The 22110-nt window shown below is 42.9% G+C and overlaps 1 protein-coding gene across 4 annotated transcripts in view; it reads right to left on the reverse strand.

Annotated features, from left to right (window-relative positions):
- Positions 1-22110, reverse strand: part of ABLIM1 (actin binding LIM protein 1) — a 210613-nt gene that overhangs the window by 132284 nt on the left and 56219 nt on the right. For all 4 annotated transcript variants that reach the window (XM_026651133.1, XM_026651129.1, XM_026651131.1 and 1 more), the window contains exons 3-4: positions 16145-16328; positions 12376-12485 (exon numbers count right to left, since the gene is read on the reverse strand). In XM_026651133.1, the coding sequence (XP_026506918.1) occupies positions 12376-12485; positions 16145-16328 (294 nt within the window). The remainder of the gene's footprint in view (positions 1-12375; positions 12486-16144; positions 16329-22110) is intronic.

Here is a 22110-nt window from a genome sequence, read left to right on the forward strand (position 1 = left end):
GGCTTTCTAATCCTGATAACACCAGCAATCCAAGACCTACATTATGCCATGCCTGGAACAACTAATTATCTTTCCCACATGCCCCCGGAGAGACCTTGGGTTCCTGACATACTTTTCCTGAATGTGACAACTGAGTTTCCAATGTTCCCAGAACTGCCACACTCATCTCAGGGGAACCTTTTCCTGGAACTGCACATGTGGAAAGGGGGTGCAAGGACACATGGGGGTATAGGAACCCCTGGGGACAGGGGCAGCTGTGCCTGACTGAATGGGAGAGGCTAGGGGTCAGCCAGTGTCTGCATAGGGGAAGCTCCCTAACAATCCCTCCCCAACCCCCCAAAATACCTGTTTCATACTTTTCCCTCCCATAACCAACAACCCTCCAAGTTCACACCCAGGCACCTTCTGAGCAATTTACTTCCCTCTCCCTCAGCTCCTCCGTTACCACTGACTCCCCCGAGCCTTTGCACTGCTTCTGAGGGGGTGTGGAAAATACGGTTCTGTATTGTAGTTTAAATGAATTATTACTCAGAGTTTTATATTAATATGCCTAGTAAGGAATCTATTTGTCAAAAAACATTTCCTGAAACTTTTTTGTTGTCTGTATTGTTACAGACATACTTGCTGACAGGTATTTTGAAATAAATGACCAAAAATAATTGAAACTGGTGTGATTATATTGTGTTATTTTGACAAATAAAATATGCAGAATGTTGCAGAATTTTAAAATATTGTGTGCAGAATTTTTAATTTTTTGGCACAGAATTCCCCCAGGAGTAATATTCTTTTGACTGGTACTTTGAATAATGCCACTATAGTAAGAGCAAATATGTGTCAATTGTTTCATTAAAGGGCTCAGAGCAGGGTTACATTAACATCAAAGAGTTAGAGTATACAGAATACCATTTTTATACACTATTCACAATTGTTTCTGGGCCCATTAACATATACTAAAAAGTCAGAATATTAGCTAAAAAGACAGACTCCAGCAAACAGATACACCCCTCTGCCAAAAGCCTACGTGAACAGCTCAGCTTTGCACTGTGCCTTGAAGATTAACAAACTGGCTCTGTCAGACCAACCCCCTGCCAGAAACCCCCATATGTACAAATCTAGAACTGCTAGCAAAAGCACATCACGTGCCCTCAAATGCGCTGGTGATAGCTAGGGAGAGAGGCACTATCCAAGGGTGACATACAGGGCTTTGCAGATCAACATCAATGCCACGGCTTGCACCTGGAAGCCAAAGCAGTCTGCGGAGCACTGATGAAACGTGTTCCTCCTGCCTATCAGCCCTGATTTTGCACCTGAGGAAACTGTCAAGTGGTTTTCAAGGATAGCCTTATGTTCAGAATATGGAGATCTGGTCTGGATAGCAGTGATAAGACCCACATCAGCAAGGAAGGACTGCCTGTGCCATGCCTAATGCACACAGACTAAAAGGCATTCCTGGCCAATGAAGCCATTGTCACTACCATTATGCAGACACAGGGTATGCGGTACATATGTTGTAAATATACACGTATGCTTATTTTGTAACTATCCTCATTTAGTAACTGCCCCTTTACATACAAAGCACCCAGGAAAGGCAATTCAATTTAATAGATGGTGGTTTCAATTTAGAGCCACAGGGGGAAGAACTTAACATTTGATGGAAGCCACAGACAGCCTCCAAACTAAGCTTGTACATGTGGAGAGAAAGGCTTTGATCCAGATCCCACCTCACATTCTGTGTTTACTGAAGTGCTGGACAAGTGGAGGGGGAGAAAATGCCAAATAACCACGGAGCAATCAATCTTTGCTCCACCCTACATTATCTACCTTGGAACACTAGCATCCTGGCTGATGTGAAGGAGCTGTCCGTGGGGTCACTGCCTTTCCTCTCCGGCAGCAGTCAATAGTTCTCAACCTTTTCTGTACCATGACTGATTCTAGATCACTCCCAGGCCCCCTTCCCATCTGCCCGGGATTGGGTCAGGATGGTCCGGTCATTTAGTAATATGGGAAGGGCAAAATGGTCGCAACCCCGCACTGTTGAGTTATTCCTCAATATCAGCTATGAGCGCCACACACCGGAAAGCAGCATTCCGAAGGAAGAGCTACATCCTACGATTCCCCCTTGAAATGGCAAGACAAAAATAAAAAGGAGCAAGGTTTAACAAAGTGCTTTCATAACTTGGGGTTAGCTCACCGGAAGTAGTAGGGACAACTACACAGGCTGCATACTAGAGACCGACTAGGGGTCAAAGGCAGAGCTCTGTCTACAAAATGCCATCCTAGGGACGGCCTGTTCGAGACAGGGATGAAAATACAGAACAGTAAGAAACACCAAGAGATTGAGCAGGCAGATGTGTCCCTTGAGCCCGGCATGACTCTGTTGGAGGTAAAGCTGGTTGGAAAACAGAGTTCTGAGATTTCAAAATTTGTTTTTATCCCAAATCAAGATCAAGAGTCAAAATCTCAAAACGTTTTGTGGAATAGAAATTCTGTAACATTTTGATTCAGACACATTTAAACAACCTTATTGAAAACGTTAGTTTTGTAATGTCAAAATATTATAATATGATAAATATATTAAATATATGTAAATGTAAAATATTATAGATCTTTAATATTATATTAACATCAAGTCCAAACACATTAACATGACGCCAAAATATGAAGCTCTAAGTGAAATGAGAGAGAACAAAATACTATTTCAATTTTCAATCTTTTGGAAAAAATTTCTGTCGAAAATGCCATCAGAATCACCACATTGCCAAGAAACGTTTAGATTTCAGCAAAGCAGCATTTTCCAATGGAAAACTGTTCCATTGAAAAGTTTCTGACTAGCTCTAGCTGTAAGGACTCTTACACTCAATTAGAATGCTACTCTGCTTCCTGGTGCATAGGAATTAGAATTCTAACAGTATTGTACACTTCCATAGCATCTCTCATTGCAGAATCTCAATGCATTTTATAAACAGTGATTAAATTAACCTTCACAACAGCTCTGAGAGTTAGGACTCACGTTACCCATTTAGCGGCTGGGTAAACTGAGGCTAGTCAATTGATATGTCCATAGTTACGGCACAGCAGTGCTGGGAACCAAACCCTGAAATCCAGATTCCTAGTCCTCAGTTCTATCATTGCCAGGAGGGAAGGACCAGGAAGCAGGCTACCAAAAGAATAAAATTAATTAAAGAATTCACATGGTGCAAATGCTTCTAAGACTAGGAAGTGTACTGCAAATCCCCCTATATTAAGGTACAATTAGAATCATAGGTGTAGCGCACCAAAATCATTTAGAAAGATTAACCTGATGATCACCAGAGTGATCTAATAAAACTTCCGCCAGAATTAGCAGTCCAGAGCATGCTGGCTCTTGCCAGAAAGGAAGTTGTGTGTGAACTCTGTGTCAGCTCATTAATGCACATGACTTGGTTTAATGTGAAAAGGGAGGTGAAGTTTCAGATTCACCACATTCCTAACACGCAAAGCCACTGAAGGCTACAGGGTTACGAGGACATTACAAGGACAAGTCAGTGACCCGGTGCTGTGGTAAGTTAAAGAGGAATATATAGGATTGACTGGTGCCCCTTGTTAAAAATCCAACAGATCCCAAGCTCTATCCTCTCTCTGTACACACACAATGTTACCTGTGGGTTTGGAAGAGACATAGTTAACTAAGGGCTGGTCTACACTTGGGGGGGGGCGAATCGATCTAAGATATGCAACTTCAGCTACGAGAATAGCATAGCTGAAGTCGACGTATCTTAGATCGACTTACCTCGCGTCCTCACGGCACGGGATCGACGGCCGCGGCTTCCCCGTCGATTCTGCTTCTGCCTCTCGCTCTGGTGGAGTTCTGGAGTCGACGGGGAGCATGTTCGGGGATCGATTTATCGTGTCTAGATGAGACACGACAAATCGATCCCTGATAGATCGATTACTGCCCGCAGATCCGGCGGGTATGAAGACGTACCCTAAGAGATTTCTGAGAACCAAAAGGGCCATGCTCTGCCCTCAGATACAATTTCCACTGACTTTAGTGGGTGCGAGTGCCTATCCTGAGGCAGAATTGGGCCCATTGTCTTGTTCTGAGACATGGCTGTCTGTGTGCCAAGGGTTTGCACAACACTCAAACACTGCAGCTTTTAACATGCATTAGGAAATCAAAGGATATTTCCTTAGAGTGAACTCAAAAAATCAGTCACACGAGTTGGGATGTTGTTTAATATCCTTTTTGCAAGCAAAAGTTACTGCAGACTCTTTGCTTGCATATATCATGGCCAATTCTTCCCTTTCAAGTTCTATATTTGTCCTTACAACAAATTTCAAATTGTGAGGAAGTTTCAAGGCTGCTTGGTTTCACAAGTTGAGAAAGAAGCAGAAGGAGCTACATTTTGAAAATCCTGGGCAGAACGTGGCTAAACGCTGAAAAATTCTAGTCGCAGACATTTCACTGTGGCTACAATTAAAGGGAAATGTTACATTTTGTTCAGACTAGCAACCTGTAAGGGAAGAAGCAGCAGTTATGCCTGTGAATAAACCAACCCATGTATTTTGCTGAGTATATGACAGCTATCTCAATACATAATAAAAGGGAAATTACTTGTGAGGTGACACTGACAGCATCAATCAGGTTAAATCCTGGGTATAATGTGTTAAAAATTATAATCAGAAAGTCAGCGTTTAATGGTGACCTACAAAGGAAATTTTAATAATTGGACCAGTTCTCTCCTTTTTATTCTTTGTTATGTAGAAAGATGACCTGAAAGGGTTTGGGTTTTTTGAGGAGAGGTAGGGTACAAGAGGGGTGATTGTTGATTTTTTCCAGCTTCCATTTAACCTCAGGCATATCAGGTATGTAAAATTATTTGATCCCAGTTTTACTGGAAGACTTGTTGGAGGTCTCATATGTATATATAATGGGAGCTCTATCATATCTTAACTTATCATATCTTGAAAGGAACAGGGATGCTGAAACAGTAAATGATGTCCTTTCTGCCAGGTGCTTATTAGATATTGGGGGTATTATTTGTATTACAATAGGGCCTTAAAGACCCAATCAAGGTTCAGAGCACCATCAACCTAGGCACTGTACAGACAGGCAACAACAAATAAAATCCCTGCCCCGGAGAGCTTACATTCTAGGCGTGGGACAGGGACACATACAAATGGGGACAAGTATCAAACAAACAAAAAGAGTAAGTTGTGCATGCAAGTTGGTTATGTGAGTTGGTAACTTGCACCAATTTTTGGAAATCATGGGCCGTGTCTTGTCTGTATGGGAACATACTTAAACACACTATCATGTGTTGAATAATAATAGTAAAATAGTTGTACTACACCATACACAATATGAAGTAGCCCAAATCAGTTTGGCCCTGAAATTCTGGGTGTTCCTTTGAGTGGTATCACTGGGCACTTCAGAATAAAATGGGCACACCATTATATATTTTCCAAAGGCAGAGAATGCCGCTTTAGTGGATTTATGCTCCATTTTCAGGAAAAAAACCACATTTTTCCAGATGCAAACTATGGCCTGGTGAAAGCCTGGTGAAAGCAATCCTTCTGAGCTGTGATTTGGAAAGGGTGTTAGGCTAGTTCTGGGTGTACAGTCCTGTGAAGTCTGGTTTTCATTTGATGTGGAATAGCTCAACAAATTGGGACAATTACCCAGGTCTCCCAAGCCCTAATCCCCAAACAATCCTTCCTCTCCATAGAGCTGCATGACCCTGCAGCCTCCTCAAAAAACAACACTGAGGCAACAAGCCAGGATTATCCGGACAATACAAAACGAAAACCAACCAAAAAACCCAACACCACACAGTACAGTAGGTCTTCAGAGAAGCAGTGCAATCAACAATTCTACAACAGCACTGTTCATTCGGACTTTGGTGTCAATGGGATCAAAAATATTGGGGGAAAGAGGCTATCATGTAGCAGATCTGAATAAAACTTGAAAAGCACAATGCTCACTACCAAACATACCAATTACAGCGCTGCCAAAAAGATGTCAGACATCCCCCACAGCCACTTTGGGGAGACAAGATGAACCAAGATAAACGTATGTATATAGGATTCTAGATAATATACCACCATGAAACAAAAAAGTTGGGGAAAAGGTGCAGAGGAAAGTGATCAGACAACTGTATAAATAACACCTAGACATTGTAGAAAATATACACACAATAATGAACTGGACAGAACTATCCCATTCTTACTTATCCACAGGGAAGGTAACTTAGTGTCTTTGGCAGGGGGTTGAACTTTTGAGGCACAAGAGTCTCCAACAATGCACTTTTAAAATTCCAGTTGATTTCCCTACACCCTCTCTCCACCCAGAGTTGGCATCTTTAAAATGTAATCATTTCTCATCACATTTGCGCTACTAAGCATCTGGCTATATATCCCCTCACCTTTGTAGATCACTTCACATTTATCAAGTTGTCAAATGAAACAAAGTTAAGGTAGCAAAACACAATCCATTACATTTTCAGAGCTATTTGCAGGCATTTACCTCAGATTGTCTGTTAACATCAATAAGAATAATTCACCACCTAGGGCTTGGGGTATTTAGGGGGTTGGCGTGCCTACATTACGAATGACGACTACTAGGACTTTGCTGCTGTACTTCGAGAGAGGAGGAGGTCTAAGGAAACCAGAAGAAAGAGGTACAGACTGAAACAGCTCTTTTTTAAAAAAAGCCTTACTTGTTAAAGATAATGTGTTTGGAGTTGAGGAAATACATCAAGCATGTAAAAGAGGTAAGGTTGCAGTAGGGCCCCAGGTAATTCCAGAGAAAATCAAGAGATGAATTATTCAGTAGCTTTTCCCTCTGATTTCCACTGACATTGCATTAGAAAAGGTTGCAGTAATATTAAGGTTATGTTTTTAAAGAGAATTAACTCTTGTGTATAAAGACATTTGCTTTCCCTTGAAACTTTCCAAGAAAAGCTGTCAACTTGCCTTTCATTTGTCCGAACTTTGAAGTAACACTGATGAGCAAACTGCATGTTAATATCATTGTAAATTTAAAAAAACAAGAAACAAAAAACTCTAGTGGGAACTGTGATGGGGTACCCACCCCACTCTGGCCTGTAAGGGGTTAATAGAGCCATAGGAAGGCTGTGCAGGAAGCAGCCAATAGAAGAGGGGCTGCGAGGAGCAGCCAATCTGGGCCCAACAGGCCCATATAAGAAGAGCCGCAGGGCAGAGCAGCGTCAGTTCCTCCCTGGAGCTCAAGGAGGGAGAACTGGATGCCTTGCAGGTGGATAGAAGCTAGCACCCTGGACAGAGCAGTGCGGGGCAGAAACAGGGGAGCTCCTGGCTGGCTGCTAGGACTAGCATGTTGAGGCCCTGAGGTAAGGGTGAAGAAGGTGCTGGGGCCATGGGGAAGTGTCCCAGGGAAACGTACTGAGTTAGAGGTAACACAGCAAGTGGTTGCCATCTACAATGTCCCTGGGCCAGGACCCGGAGTAGTGAGCAGGCCCAGGTCCCCCCCTACTCGCCACTGGGGAAGTAGCTGGACCGTTGACTGCAGGGACCCCGAAAGGGGGGAGCACAGAACATGACACAGGTGGAGGGTTGTGTCTTGAAGATGATGCCGCAGTCTTTGGAGCAATGTGGGTCCAGGAACAGATGTGATGGCAGCTGAGGCACCATCAGGAGAGTGTGTACTGATGGGCAGAGCTAATCCCCAAGACAGCTAGCAGGAGGCACCAGTGTGCTGAGTGGATTGACATCAGGCAGTCAACCCTGACTTTCAGCCTACCACATTCCTCCACCCCCCCCCCCCACCTTTACTTTCTTTGAAATAAGCTTCCTCATGAATCTACTTAAGAGTAACTAGGGGAAATTGACCACAGTACATGACATAAAACAGACACATTCAAAGAATGAGATTCTCTTGTGAATGGAATTGCATTACAAACATTACTGAAAAGACATCAGGAAAGATTGATGACTGACTGACTCCGCCTGCAGGAGCGAGTGGAGGAGATCTGGAATATTTTACACCAGTTACAATTTACCCATTGGTGTCGGCAAGATCTCTCAGCTTTTAAGTCTACTATGCCACAGAGTTGAAGTGACACCTGGCATAGCTTGGAAGAAATACATTAAGAGGACTCTTCATTAGACTCTCTGAGCCTTATGAATACATCCTGCATCCACCCTTATTTTTCTCTTTTTGGTAAAACTTTGCACTAAAATGACCAAAAACTCTAGCAATTATAACTGTATCTAGTCCATTCACAAAATCACAAGACACACACAGGTTTCCAAGCAGTACATTAAAGCTCTTAGAGGCTCTTTTACTGTGGTTTTACAGCACCTAGCACAGTGGGACCCCACCTCTTATCAGGACCTCTAGGCGCAAGCATAACACAAAATTCCTATTGTCTGTGGTCTCTCTTAGAATGCAGAAAATCATAGAAATGTAGAACTAGAAGGGACCTCAATAAGTCATCTAGTTCAGTCACCTGCACGGCAGCAGGATGAAGCAGACTATCCCTGACAGGTGATGGTCTAACCTTAAAAATCTCCAATGACAGAAATGACTCCCTAGGTAATTTGTTCCAGTGCTTAACTACCCGTACAGTTAGGAAGTTTTTCCTAATGTCTAACCTAAATCTCCCTTGCTTCTTGTCCTATCCTAAGCGGTTAAGGAGAACAACTGATCACCCTCCTCTTTATAACAGCCTTTTATGTAATTAAACTATTATGTCCACTCTCAGTCTTCTCCAGACTAGCCAACCCCAATTTTTTCCAACCTATCCTTGTAAGTCATGTTTTCTAGACCTTTAATCATTTTTGTTGTTTTCCTCTGGATTTTCTCCAATTTGCTCACATCTTTCCCAAAATGCGGTGCCCAGAACAGGACACAGAACTCCAGCTGAGGCCTTATCAACACTCCTGCTAATACATCCCAGAATGATCACTTTTTTGCAACAGAATTACATTGACTCATATTCAGTTTATGATCTGTTATAACCCCCCAGATCCTTTTTTGCAGTACTCCTTCCTAGGCAGTCCTTTCCCATTTTGTATTTGTACAATTGATCATTCCTTTCAAATTTTAGCGCTTTGCACTTGTCCTTACTGAATTTCACCCTATTTAAGTTAGACCATTTCTCCAGTTTGTCAAGATCATTCTTTATTTTAAATCTGTCCTCCAAAGCGCTTGCAACCCCTCCCATCTTGGTATCATCTGCAAACTAAGAGTACTGTACTCTTTATGCCATTATAATTTATGAAGGTATTGAATAGAACCGACCCATGACAGATCCCTGTGGGATCCCACTCAATATGCCCTTCCAGCTCGATTGTGAACCATTGATAACTACTCTCAGTACACTTTTCCAGCCAGCCGTACACCCACCTTAGAGTAGGTTAGTCTAGGCTATATTTCTCTACATTGTATATGAGAAGGTCATGCAAGATAGTATCAAAAGCCTTACTAAAGTCAACATATGCCACATCCACTGCTTCCCCCTATGCAAAATGCTTGCTACCCTGTCAAAGAAGGATATTAGGATATTTGACATGATTTGACATCTGTTAGTTATCACCTTATTTTCTTCTTCTAGGTGCTTACCAATTGATTGTTCAATTATGTGCTCCACTACCTTTCCAGTTAAGCCTACTGGTCTATAATTTCCTGGGGTTGTCCTTATTTCCATTTTTATAAATAGGCACTCTATTTGCCCTTTTCCAATCCTCTGGTATCTCTCCCATCTTCCATGAGTCTCAAAGATAATTGCTAATGGCTCAGAGACCTCTTCAGCAAGTTCCTTAAGTATTCTAGGATGTATTTCATCCTGCTGACTTGAAAACACCTAACTTGTCTAAGTAATTCTTAACTTGGTCTTTTCCTATTTGAGCCTGAGATCCTACTCCATTTACACTGATGTTCAGGACATTAGTTGTCAAATCCTTGTTAACTTTTTGATGAAAACTGAAACAAAAAAAAGGCATTTAACACTTCAACCATTGCTGCATTTTCTGTTATTGCCTTCCCCTCCTCATTGAGTAGTGGGCCTATCCTGCCCTTGGTCTTCCTCTTGCTTCTCACATATTTTTAAAATGCTTTCCCTAGCTAGTTTAATCACATTTGTGCCTTGGCCTTTCTAATTTTGTCCCTATGTGCTCGTGTTGGTTTTTCACATTCATCCTGTGTAATTTGACCTAGCTTCCACTTCTTGTATGACTCTTTTTTGAGTTTCAGGTCACTGAAGATATCTTGGTTAAGCCAGGGTGGCCTCTTATCATACTTTTTATCTTTCCTACACATCAGTGTAGTTTGCTCTTTTACTTTCAATGTCTCTTTAAAGAACTGTCACCTCTCCAGAACTCTCTTTTCCCTTAGACTTGCTTCCCATGGGATCTTACCTATCAATTCTCTGAGTTTCCTGAAATCTGCCTCCTGGAAGTCCATTGCCTTTATTCTGCTGTTCTTCCTCCTGCCATTCCTTAGAATCATAAACTCTATCATTTCACGAACATTAAAACTAGCAGAAAGTTTCTATAATAGATTACAGGAACCAATGTAAACATTTTTTCTGAAATAAAAGCCATTAATATCTCCCTCCCCCAAACACAGAATATCTAGCTTTTTTGTTGGTACAGACTGATCTATAAGTCTGTGACTACACATAAGTCACAGAATCTGAGACTTTCCAGGACTGCTGTGACTTATGCAGCGGCCAGTGTGGCTAGGGCAGTCTTGGGCAACCGCAGCCCCCTAGCAGCAGCAGGAGTTTGAGTGTGGGAGGGAGCCCAGGGCTGGAGGTTTGGGCGTGGGTGGGGGTGAGCGTTCTGGGCATGCTTACCTCGGGGGGTGGGGGAGGGCTCCCCCAGAAGCGGTGACGTGTCCCGCAGCTTCTACGCAGAGGCCTGGCGCTCAGGACAGCCATGCCTCCCTGTCCATGCCTCCGCCTGGGAGCCGAGGGACACGTCGCTGCTTCCACGGACCACGCGGAGTTAGGTAGGGAGCCTGCCAACCCCGCCAAACCCCCTCCCCCCAGTAGCAGCTTGTATGTTCATAGAGGACTATCCTCCCTAACAGACAATAATTCAAGGAGTTAGATCCCAGCATGGATCTCTTAGATCCCAGGTCATTCCCATGTCTGCAGTACCTCTGGGATATTTACATTAGTTCATAACGCTTCAGAAGTGTGTCTGGTATTAAAATACCAGATTGTCCCTTAGATCTCAGAACAGCCCTAAAGGTAACTGTATTCTCCCCAACTGATTTGGTCCCTGCACTTAAATTTTATAAGATGACTCACTTCCAAGGCATTTCATGACACTGGTGAGAGTGTATATCTAGTAGTTAGAGACAGACAAGGAGTAGAGAGACCAGGTTTTCATTTCCCACTTCAGTAAGTGACTGAGATCTCAGTCAAGTCACATAACATCTGAGCCTCTGTTTACTCATCAACAGAATAGGGATACAAGCCAGATTTACACTTACATAGCACCTTTCAGCCTAGGATCTCAAAGCATTTACCACTCTTCCCCCAAAATATAGAGCAGTTTTCCTTGCACAGGCCCAATACAGGCAGGGAAGTGGTAAAAGCATCATCACTTGGGATTTAAAACTAGACTGGATCAGCCACTAAAGAATGTGCTGCAGGGAACAACGCTGCATTCTCAAGGGAGGAACTGGAGCATTGAAAAGGTTTTTCCATCTCTAACTTGGATGATGCCCATGGATAAAAATCATTGTTGCCCTGTAATATATTGTGGATGGGTGAACTTTTATTTGCTTTAAAAAGCATTCAAATACAGGAGCAAAGCACATACATTCTCCAATCCCTCTATATCCCCCGCCCCCTTCCCCAAGCCTTTATAAAAATATCTCTTGAGATTTTGTTCACATAAGTATCATTGTACTGGAGGCATGATTCAGACAATCATGGTGGCACTATTTTTAGAAGATAATGTAATTACATTAAATGTCTCAGATTAGAGGCAAGAATGTATTTCCCCTGACACCACCCTCTTCTGAAATGGAACACTTAACCCTGTGCAATCACACATGGGAAAAAACTATGACCAACATATTCTGAAACGTCCTCTTCATCATTAATAGCCCGTTTGGTGCCTATAAAAGAACACTGACTGTTTCTTTCAGAACAGCTTCAGATAGAGGTTGTGGTGACTCAGTTTGGATTGTAACTTGTCAATGTGTGTTTGCCATCCACAGTAACACAGGTCTTTCTAGGGCCCTTGCTAAGTAATGGGTTCCCAGAAATCAGAACTTAGCCACAATCCTCACAACAAATAAGGATCAACCAAGTTGGTTTCAAAACAACTAAAACACATGGCAAACTTTTGAGGCTCCTGGACATATGAGAAGCTTAGGAAAGACTACAGCATACTTACTGCTTGAGCTGGAGATCTCTTTTGGACTGGATGCCATTGGCTGAGCACACATTTGACAGAGACAATCCCTTCCATTGAAGGTAACCCGGTCTCCTGGTGGAAACGGGCGTCTGGAGAGGGAAAGAGAAAAGTGAGTTTTATTCAAGGTTAATCCAGCAATTTCATTCTCTTCCCCATCTCCAGAGCCTGTTGCCTTCCTCTGGTGCAAATCAATATCTTGCAGACACTACGTCTGAAATGCAGCCATGGCAAAGTCAGGCAGCTGGGTGAAAGCCAAAGGTTTCTCAATTGTGAGGAGAGCAGAGATTAGACTGGCTGGTATTTTGGTTTCCTAAAGATATCAGATGCACAGTATCTAAAGAGAAGCAGACAGCGGAGTTCACTTAGACTCAACAGCGACAGCAATGATAGGCTCAGCACGTCACTAATGGTACCCAAAAATAGTGAGGAGCAGGCAAAAGGTGGATGGACGGCTCACAGAGCTGGTGAAGAAATATACAGTTGTTCAACTCAAAGGTTCACCAAACTGGGCTAGGTTCAGTGACTGACAGTCAGAACTATGATTACAGTGGTCCACACGAAATGAGTTGGTGGCTACATGTCAGTTCCTAGAACTTTAAACAGGTACCCACATTACAAAGCCACCCCCACTGTGTCAGTAGAGGACAAGGGCCCAACAGCAAGGTTGAGGTTTACTGGTGGGGCATCAGGAAAGAAGCTTGCAGCACTGCTGAACCTTGTGGTACCCATTCTGTGGCTAAATAGAAGATTTCTGCCTCTACGGTTGTTCAATCCAGCACTTTACACCAGTTCACTAAAATGAGGCAGAAATTCTCAAACTCCAAGTCTTCCAAAAAGGCGCATGGCTTTCATTTCCTGCTACACGCTGCCTGCATCTCAACCCACCCAGAAGTGTATATTAGCAGGAGAAGTGTCCTTAATAAATCAGCATCAGTTTCTTTTTGCAAAACAAACAGTTAAACATCACGGATGACAAGTCTTTTATTCGTTCCACACAAGTCGATGGGCTACATTTTATAGACATGGTTCAGGCCATCATTTGCTTTTACTGTATTTAGGAAATACTCCTGTAACATACATGGGATATGAATTCTCAGTGCAGTGCCAGTCCATACATATTGTTATTTTTAAAAATAATGACCAAAACACTTCGATCAGGACTTGAAAACTTGACCAGACACCTACTTGCCACTGGACTACATTTACTAGTCCAAGGCAGCTATGAAAGACAAGTGTGGTAATTCAGAAGCCCTGCCATCCCCCTGATACAGATACAGAGTCCTCACTTGAACCCTGCTTAATGGCTCCCTCTTTCATATCAACCTCTAGGTATCATATAAATTTAAGCCTCCTTCTCATCCCCGCCTCTAGCTGGTGGAAGGGAGGAGCCTCTCCCCATTCCAGAGCTTCCTGGCTGCTGGAGAACTTCACTGCTGTACTCCTCAGCAGGGCTACTGGCTGCTACAAGCAGGAGCTATTGTAAGTCAGCCTAGACACTTTATTTTGGCTTCTCCTCCCCTGTGAAATCCTGTGCCTGTCTTTGCTGCTGCTCATAGCACAAGATGGGATGCTGTCACTGCTATCTACAGGCTTCTGACTAACAGAAGTGAAACTGACTGTCATCTAGTTAACTTCAGTCTTTTTCTGCTGGTAAAACTATAAGCAGCAGCAGCGGCACCTCAACTGTCTGCAAACTCAAAAAGGTACCACACTCCATCAGTTTACTTCTGGCTCATTTTGGAAGATTATTTTCACAATCATAAAGTCTGGAAGATTTATTTCTTCTCGTTTTTGCTTTTTAATGAAAGCTTAGACTTCTCAGCAACAGATAGCTTAGGTCCATCCCGATGCTCACCAGGAAAAAACAAAATGATGTGGATCAAAATATTTCTTCAGTTATGCTGATCTCTACTTGGGCTGAATAGACAAGTAGTATTTAATCTCTGCTGGAACTGCTCAAATGAAATAGCCTGCAAGCATATATATACAAGTTGCCCCAGAACCTCCAACGTTCAGGGATAATATCCTAATGAGAGTTAAAATCATATAAAAAAAGTTCAAGCTTCTTAAACTTTCCACACCCAACATGACTATTGGCTATTAGTGGCTGCCTTCTTTCTTCATACTCTGCAGACATCCAATATGTAAAGAGGCCAAAATGGTTTTATTCAGTTTCTCTTGGTCACTGGCAGAATAGAATGAAATAAAAATGGATCTGAAACCTAATGGAAGTAGCATCTTCTGAAACAGTAATATATAGTGTGGAAAATAGGGAATTATTATTATATTATTTGCATTGTGATATCATTGAGAGGCATCAAGCAAGGATCAAGCGCCCATGGGGCCAGGAGCTGATAACATATAACAGAAGGCAATTCCCACCCCAAAGAACTTACAATCCAAGTATAAGATGAGACAACGGGTGGATACAACAGACGGGGTGAGGGGGGAGCACAGAGTAACAGTTATTAATACACTAAGCATCATGCACAGCACACTAGCTGGCTAGCCATTGAAATGTGGGAATCTTTTCCAAGTCACACCAAAAGCAAACTGTAATTATAGACAACTTAGGTCTTGAAGATGTTAAAACTCCATCACGGGAACTGATCTCTGATTGAAGCCTCTAATCACTACCACTATGCCAATAGTTACAATGAAATTTTATTCTCCATACCATATACTACTGTTTCAGAAGATGCTACTCCTGTTACATTTGGGATCCATTCCTTCTTTCGTCGGGTCCTTCCAGTGACTACAATAAACTCAATAAAATCACTTTGACCTTTGCATATTGGATGCCCGATAATACCAAGTACTCAAACCAAAAAGACTGGAACGTTCCTTCTTCACTTTCTTTTCTGTATTTTGTTTGGGATTTAAAGAAAAAAGAAGTGAAATGCTGATGCTTTGTTTAAATTTCTAAGCCATATTATTCCATTCACAGAAAGAGTGTTTCTTTGACTGAAACCAATGACAATATTAGTTGACCAGCTGCCTGGCTGAAAAAGAGCATTAAACTATGTCAGAGTGTATGGGTTGGGAGCAACTGCAGACCAGCTGAGGTAATATTTCCAGTCCCCAGCAAGAAGAGTAAGCCCAAATCCTGAGAACATTTAAGCACAAGTAATTTGACCCACACAAGTATACCCATAGATTCATGTAAATAAAATTAGCTTGTGCTTTAGTGAGCCCCACTCTAGAGCTCCACCTAGTGACCACAGGGGAGTGTAGCAGGTGTGAAGGGGAAGAGGGACAGAGACATTGGAACAAGACTGGGAGCCTGGGGCCCTGATCAAGAAGAGCTCTTTTTGTAGCTGCCTAAGAGTCACTAGAGCTCTGAGACAGGAAAGGGTGGACTAAGTTGGAACTAAGTAAGTACCCAACCCTGAGACAAGATTCCTTATTTTAAAATGTGGCCCTTAAACACTTCTGGTTCTGAGTTCAGCCAAATGTGAAACCCAGTATCGAAATGCCCTTTATAACCTATCCCACATAAAGCTGGATGTTAAATTCCTTCCTGTGTGACAGCAGCACAGGGTATTATACCTAGCAGCACAGCTTTGCTGGTAGATTCTTTTCAGATAAACTAATGGGCATTCTGAACTCCCTAAAGTTCAGGTGACAACAAATCATTCCCAATCAAGCACCTTCTAATAGAAAAAAACGTCTTTAGAACTGCATGCTGTGGCGATGCAGATCTCCCTGTGTTTCGTGTGATAGGGTTAACAGCACAGAAAGGACTCACTTGCAAACAGTGCAGGCAAAGCAGTTTGGATGGTAGGTTTTTCCCAGAGCTGTCACTACTTCTCCTTCCACGAATTCCCCACAGCCATTGCAGCGGGTTCCATACATGCGCTGGTAATCCACAGAGCAGAGGTATTCCCCGTTCTTAATGAAAAAACCTCCTTGGGCCAGGTCACAGCCACACACTGGAAAAACAAAACAAGCACAAATCAATTACAAGCCAAATCAGGCTGGCGGGTTGGAAATATATAGCTGTACAAATAGCATCCTCCCCCATATGCTTTAGGAGATCTGGGTTATGTCACAAACGAGATGAGTTTGGTAGTCTCAGTCCCCTCTATAACAGACCTGTGTCTTCAGCCCAGCACATCACGTGGTGAATGACTGACATTCTCTGGCTACAAGAGGTTGTTCGTTGGCATAGCAGTCTATGGAAGCCTGCACAGCAGCAGCTTGTGGGGGGGACCCTAGCCACTGTCATGAGTCTGTCAGTAACATGCACATTACAGTTCACCAGAGCTGCAAAGAAAAACAGTTAAGAAAAATAAAATTGGAGAGTCCAAATTATGTATTGTTAAAGGATGTAGAAGATACTGGCTGCAAAGGAACTGGCTTCACGTTCAGCAATTACTACGGGCCATGCTTTTATTGCAAGTTTCTGCAAACACTCACCCATGCAATACACTCTGCGATTATCATATCTAATCCAATTTTAAGAAATTGCAGATTCTGTGCAGATTGCCCTGTCCTTGGAACGTGTCCTTGGAAGCCACTGCAACGCCAGCACAGAGGTCTACAGGATTTAGAGTTACAGCGATTGCCCTTTTTATTAAAGAAAACAAAACCCGGAAGGCAGATCCTTTGAGTGAAACTGCTCCTAGTTGAATTCCAGTGAATGCACACACAATATCCTCTAGCAAATGCCTTATGGACAGTTTTAACTGAGGCTACACCCCTTTTGCTTCCCAATTCTGATGATGTGCATGGTGCAGGCCTCACGGGCAGGAGACTGCATGGAAATACAGGGCTGGAAAAATTGCTCCAAGCTAGGAAAGGTTGCAAGTGCTTTGGAGAATAGGATTAAAATTCAAAATGATCTGGAGAAACTGGAGAAATGGTCTGAAGTAAATAGGATGAAATTCAATAAGTACAAATGCAAAGTACTCCACTTAGGAAGAAACAACCAGTTGCATACATACAAAATGGGAAATGACTGCCTAGGAAGGAGTACTGCGGAAAGGGATCTGGGGGTCGTAGCGGTTCACAAGCTAAATATGAATCAACAGTGTAACGCTGTTGCAAAAAAAGTTAACATCATTCTGTCATGTATTAGCAGGTATCTTGCTTACAACACTCAAGAAGTAATTCTCCCGCTCTACTCCACGCTGATTAGGCCTCAACCGGAGTATTGTGTCGAGTTCTGAGCGCCACATTTCAGAAAAGATGTGGACAAACTGGAGAGAATCCAGAGAAGATCAACAAAAAAGATTAAAGTCTAGAAAACATGACCTGTGAGGGAAGACTGAAAAAATTGGGTTTCTTTAGTCTGGAAAAGAGAAAACTGAGGTGGGACATGATAACAGTTTTCAAGTATGTAAAAAATTGTTACAAGGAAGAGGGAGAAAAATTGTTTTTCTTAGCCTTTTGAGGAAGGACAAGCAGCAATGGGCTTAAATTGCAGCAAGGGAGCTTTAGGTTGGACATTTAGGAAGTTTTTCCTGCTGTCAGGGTGATTAAGCACTGAAATAAATTGCCTAAGGAGACTGTGGAATCTCCGGACCAGCATTGGAGATTTTTAAGAGCAGGTTAGACAAACATCTGTTGGGGTGGTCTAGATAATACTTAGTCCTGCCATGAGTGCAGGGGAATGGACTAGATGACCTCTCGTGGTCCCTCCCAGTTCTATGATTCTATGAAAAAATGACTAATCCTGCCGCTGAACTGGTGGTCTGTGTCGATGTGCAAGCCTCGGAGATCCTGTCAGACAGGGCGTCATAAGGCACGGAGGCCTCTTCCTACCCATGTAACACCACGCTGAGAACAGTAAAATCCTAGAAGAGAAACAGCAAATTTGAGCAAGGTGTTTGGTCAAGAGTTAGGTACACTCTCAGTCACTGCACCCAAGGACCTGTTCTTTCCACCTCCAAGAGAGGCATCGCAGACTCCAGTGGGCAGGGCCTGCAGAGCAGCGATGGTGCACGGAGCAAAGCCCTTTCATGAAGGGAATGGTTAGAACGTGGGACTGGAGTCTGAATTTCTGTAATAAACAGTCATACCCAGCTCTTGTGTAGTGCTTTTCATCAGCGGAGCTCAAAGTGTTTTACAAATGAAGTATTATCCCTATTTTACCTGTGGGGAAACTGAGGCACAAAGATGAAGTGACCTGCCCAAGGTCACCCAGCTGGCTAGTAGTAGAGCCAGTCCAGTGCTCTAGGTGCTAGGCCACAAATGACTAGCTCTTCTCTCTGTTGCATTGTATATCCTTCGGTAAGTCAACTTCTCACTAAGCCTCAGTTTCCTCACCCGATTCAAGGGGAGATAATACCTCCCTGCGTTCCGGGGGGGTTGTGAAGTTTCACTGACTGGTTTGTAAAGCACTCTGAGATCCCTGTCTGGAATGTGCTATACAAGCAGTAATAATGTTTCCATGCAACAACAATGGAAGTTGCTGGAATTATTCAGCAGAAAAATAATGCAGATGCAGTCAGCAAGACAGTATATAGAAGGAAACCAAAAGCTAAATCGACAGGGGCAGGGAGGAAAATTCCCCACGACACCTAGGTCTGGGCTCTGTCCTTCCCAAAGGCATTCTCCCAGCTCCGTGTGCCAACTTATAGTCCTTCCCCCAACCACCTGTGCAAGAGGAACAGGAAGAAGCAGAGCGGAGGCTAACCCCTTCTGGACTGGTGGTTAGATAATGCCTCCTACCACAGGTCACACACAGCATCTCTCCGGACTGGTCTCCGATTTCACTGAAAAGCCAACGGCCAGAACAGAACGTCTCGTCTGGAGTCCTGGCTCCAATACCTTAAAATACCGATATCTGCTTGGATGGCTAAAGCTGATATCTGATTATGCAACCATCCGCTTGGGTCATATAAAGAACACTATAAAATGCTCCCATCTCCTTTTTTCCTTAATCTAGCTGTGAAGCTGCAGTAGAGTGTTGAGGGCCTGGAGCTACAAAAAGGGTGCCGGAGAAGGGGGACGGGAGCAAACATGGTAGGTCAAATTTAGAACCTCTTACCCTTGACAGTGTCCCTTTAAACCTACTCATCAGGCACATGTCGTTCATGAGGCGGGCTAGTGGTTTCAATTTCTCAAAGGTACAGTCAGTAACTAGCCCCAGCCAGACAGTAAAGCCAGCTTACACAAGACATGCACCCACAGCCCAAGCATCCCACCCTTCTCCCATTCACTCGTCCACGGTACAGTTGGCCTGTATCAAGGAATGCAGGAGAAAAAGACACAGCTCTAAAAATAGAACAGATTTTACTATTTAATGTACTAGCGCAGTCTGGCAGGAATGATTTCTTTGTAAGTGCATGTCCCATTTAAGAGGCTTTCTTGGCTGGCTGGCATTTCCGTCTGAAAGAATGAATATCTTAGAAATGTTCTCTGGTTTAGGTTAAGGCCCCTCCTCCTGCCACACGCACCAGAAGATAAGACTGGGTCACTCTTCTGTCATTGCATAAACTTCTTCCCAGTGCTTAAACACTTAGCACTACTTTCCTCTGGTCTTTGAAGCTGTTGGGTGGCTGGGTGCTAAACCTTTGGTACGGGGAGAAGACAGTGGTGCAGATGGAATTTCATCATGTCAGACCCCTCACTATGAAATGGGAAAAACTAGGCAATCATAGCCCAGGAAGTTCTGATGGGCTGCATCACAGTTAGCTCAGCCATACTGCACTTCCTATACAGTTCATGATGTAAGAGAAGAATAGAATATTATAGTTTGCACTGAACAAGGCAAACGTTAAAAGAGTCCAGACATGCATGTGTATTCTGGACAAGTTGCCATCATGAGCATGTTGAGCTGCTGATTTTGCAACCCGGAAGTTGTTCTTAAGTCAGTCTTTTGTACTGGTTATCCGTGTGCATGTGTCACATCACCACCACATAGATTAGACAGCACTTTGATGCCAACTGATGGCTGCATAACAAGCAATTCCCTACGACAGAGAGTTTTACTGACAAGGATGTAATTTTACTGATTTTACTGGTAATAGGATGTAATTTCTCCATCAATTACCTTGGGGAATTTATGCAATACACAGAGCGAGCACAAAGCTCTCTAAAAGGACCAATGCTAGCTTAAGCATCAACCACCTCTGGCAGAATCCTCATTGAAAATTTGTTTGTGAATGAATTGGTACCAGATGACAGAACAAGGAGTAATGGTTTCAAGTTGCAGTGGGGGAGGTTTAGGTTGGATATTAGGAAAAACTTTTTCACTAGGAGGGTGGTGAAGCACTGGAATGGGTTACCTAGGGAGGTGGTGGAATCTCCTTCCTTATAGGTTTTTATGGTCAGGCTTGACAAAGCCCTGGCTGGGATGATTTAGTTGGGAATTGGTCCTGCTTTGAGCAGGGGGTTGGACTAGATGACCTCCTGAGGTCCCTTCCAACCCTGATATTCTATGATTCTATGATTCTAATTGCTAGTAGTTGAGTGCACTGGTCTTTTCAGTGATATTTCCTATGATTCAAGGGGAGTTACGTTCTACACAGGTTGTGTGGGGAGAATTGGGCCTCAAATATTTGTGTATTTTAGAATTTACTTTTTTCCTCTAGTTTTAGAGAGAAGGCATAGTCCCGAGCTTTGAAAGGAATTTTTACTCATCTTTATAAGGTGACATAATAAGAACAATCTGAATATTCATACTGAACAGTAAGAAAGGTATCTGGCATTTTGGTTTCACTCACTTCTACTGCACCATCTTGTACAGCTGAGTCAGTGAAATTCAGTAAGAGAAGCTGCCTTCCACATTGTAAGAGGACACAGCCATATGCCTTATTGTTCAAGATAGCCCATCAGATTTTTTTCAAAACTGCTGAATTAATTTAGATCAAATTGCCAAAGTCATGATTACTAACCGATAGTTAGACAAGCAGCTTTCGAGGTGCTTTCCTGTCATGGGAAAATGGAGAGAAAAGATGACCTCATGGTTAAGGTACTAGAGTAGGACTTAGGAGATCTGGGTCCAGTTCCTGGGTGGCCATCATCTCCTTTTTAGACCTAGGACGACTCACTCACTCTCTCTCTCTGCCTCAGACCTTTATCTATTACATTGGAGTTGTACTAAGTAACGAGCAAGTGCTGAGAGAATGCGGAATCGGTCAACGTTATACTCGGCTGATGCGGCAACTCCTGGTGTCGGACGCCATATGGTGGTCCAGGGACATCTACATAGAACACATCACCGGACATCAGCAATTCCAGGAGGGATGAGCTGGAGTGCTGATGAGAAGCGCAGTCAGGAAAGTAACTGAAATACTTCCCTCGTGGATTGTATTTTCTAAATGGACACCTACCTAATTCTCAATTACTCAGGGACAATCTCCAGTCATTGATATATTTTGTTTTCCACAACCAAATCTCTGTACAACTTTTCATGAGTGATGTACCTGAGAATTTGGATTCTAGTATCTAAACTGTATTGTTAAATCTATTCACCTAAATTTGGGTTATTGCTGATTATGTACTTACTATGTAATTATTACGGATTATGACTTAAAAACAACCTCTGTATTTGTGGATACTCTAAGCACTATACCCAGATGTAAAGACACTTTTCTCAACATTTAACAACAACCTAAATCAAAATGCCAGGTAGAAATGGAGCAGTATTTAAGTGCAGGGAACAGTGCAGAACTGGCAACTCTTCCCTGGGTTTCACATTTCTGCAGACACGGCATTAATATTTCATGTGCAAACAAATTACATTTCACGGTGGCATTCAAACTA

Source organism: Terrapene carolina, unplaced genomic scaffold (genome assembly GCF_002925995.2).
Source record: "Terrapene carolina triunguis isolate 2854851 unplaced genomic scaffold, T_m_triunguis-2.0 Scaffold95, whole genome shotgun sequence".
In the NCBI taxonomy this organism is placed as follows: domain Eukaryota; kingdom Metazoa; phylum Chordata; order Testudines; family Emydidae; genus Terrapene; species Terrapene triunguis.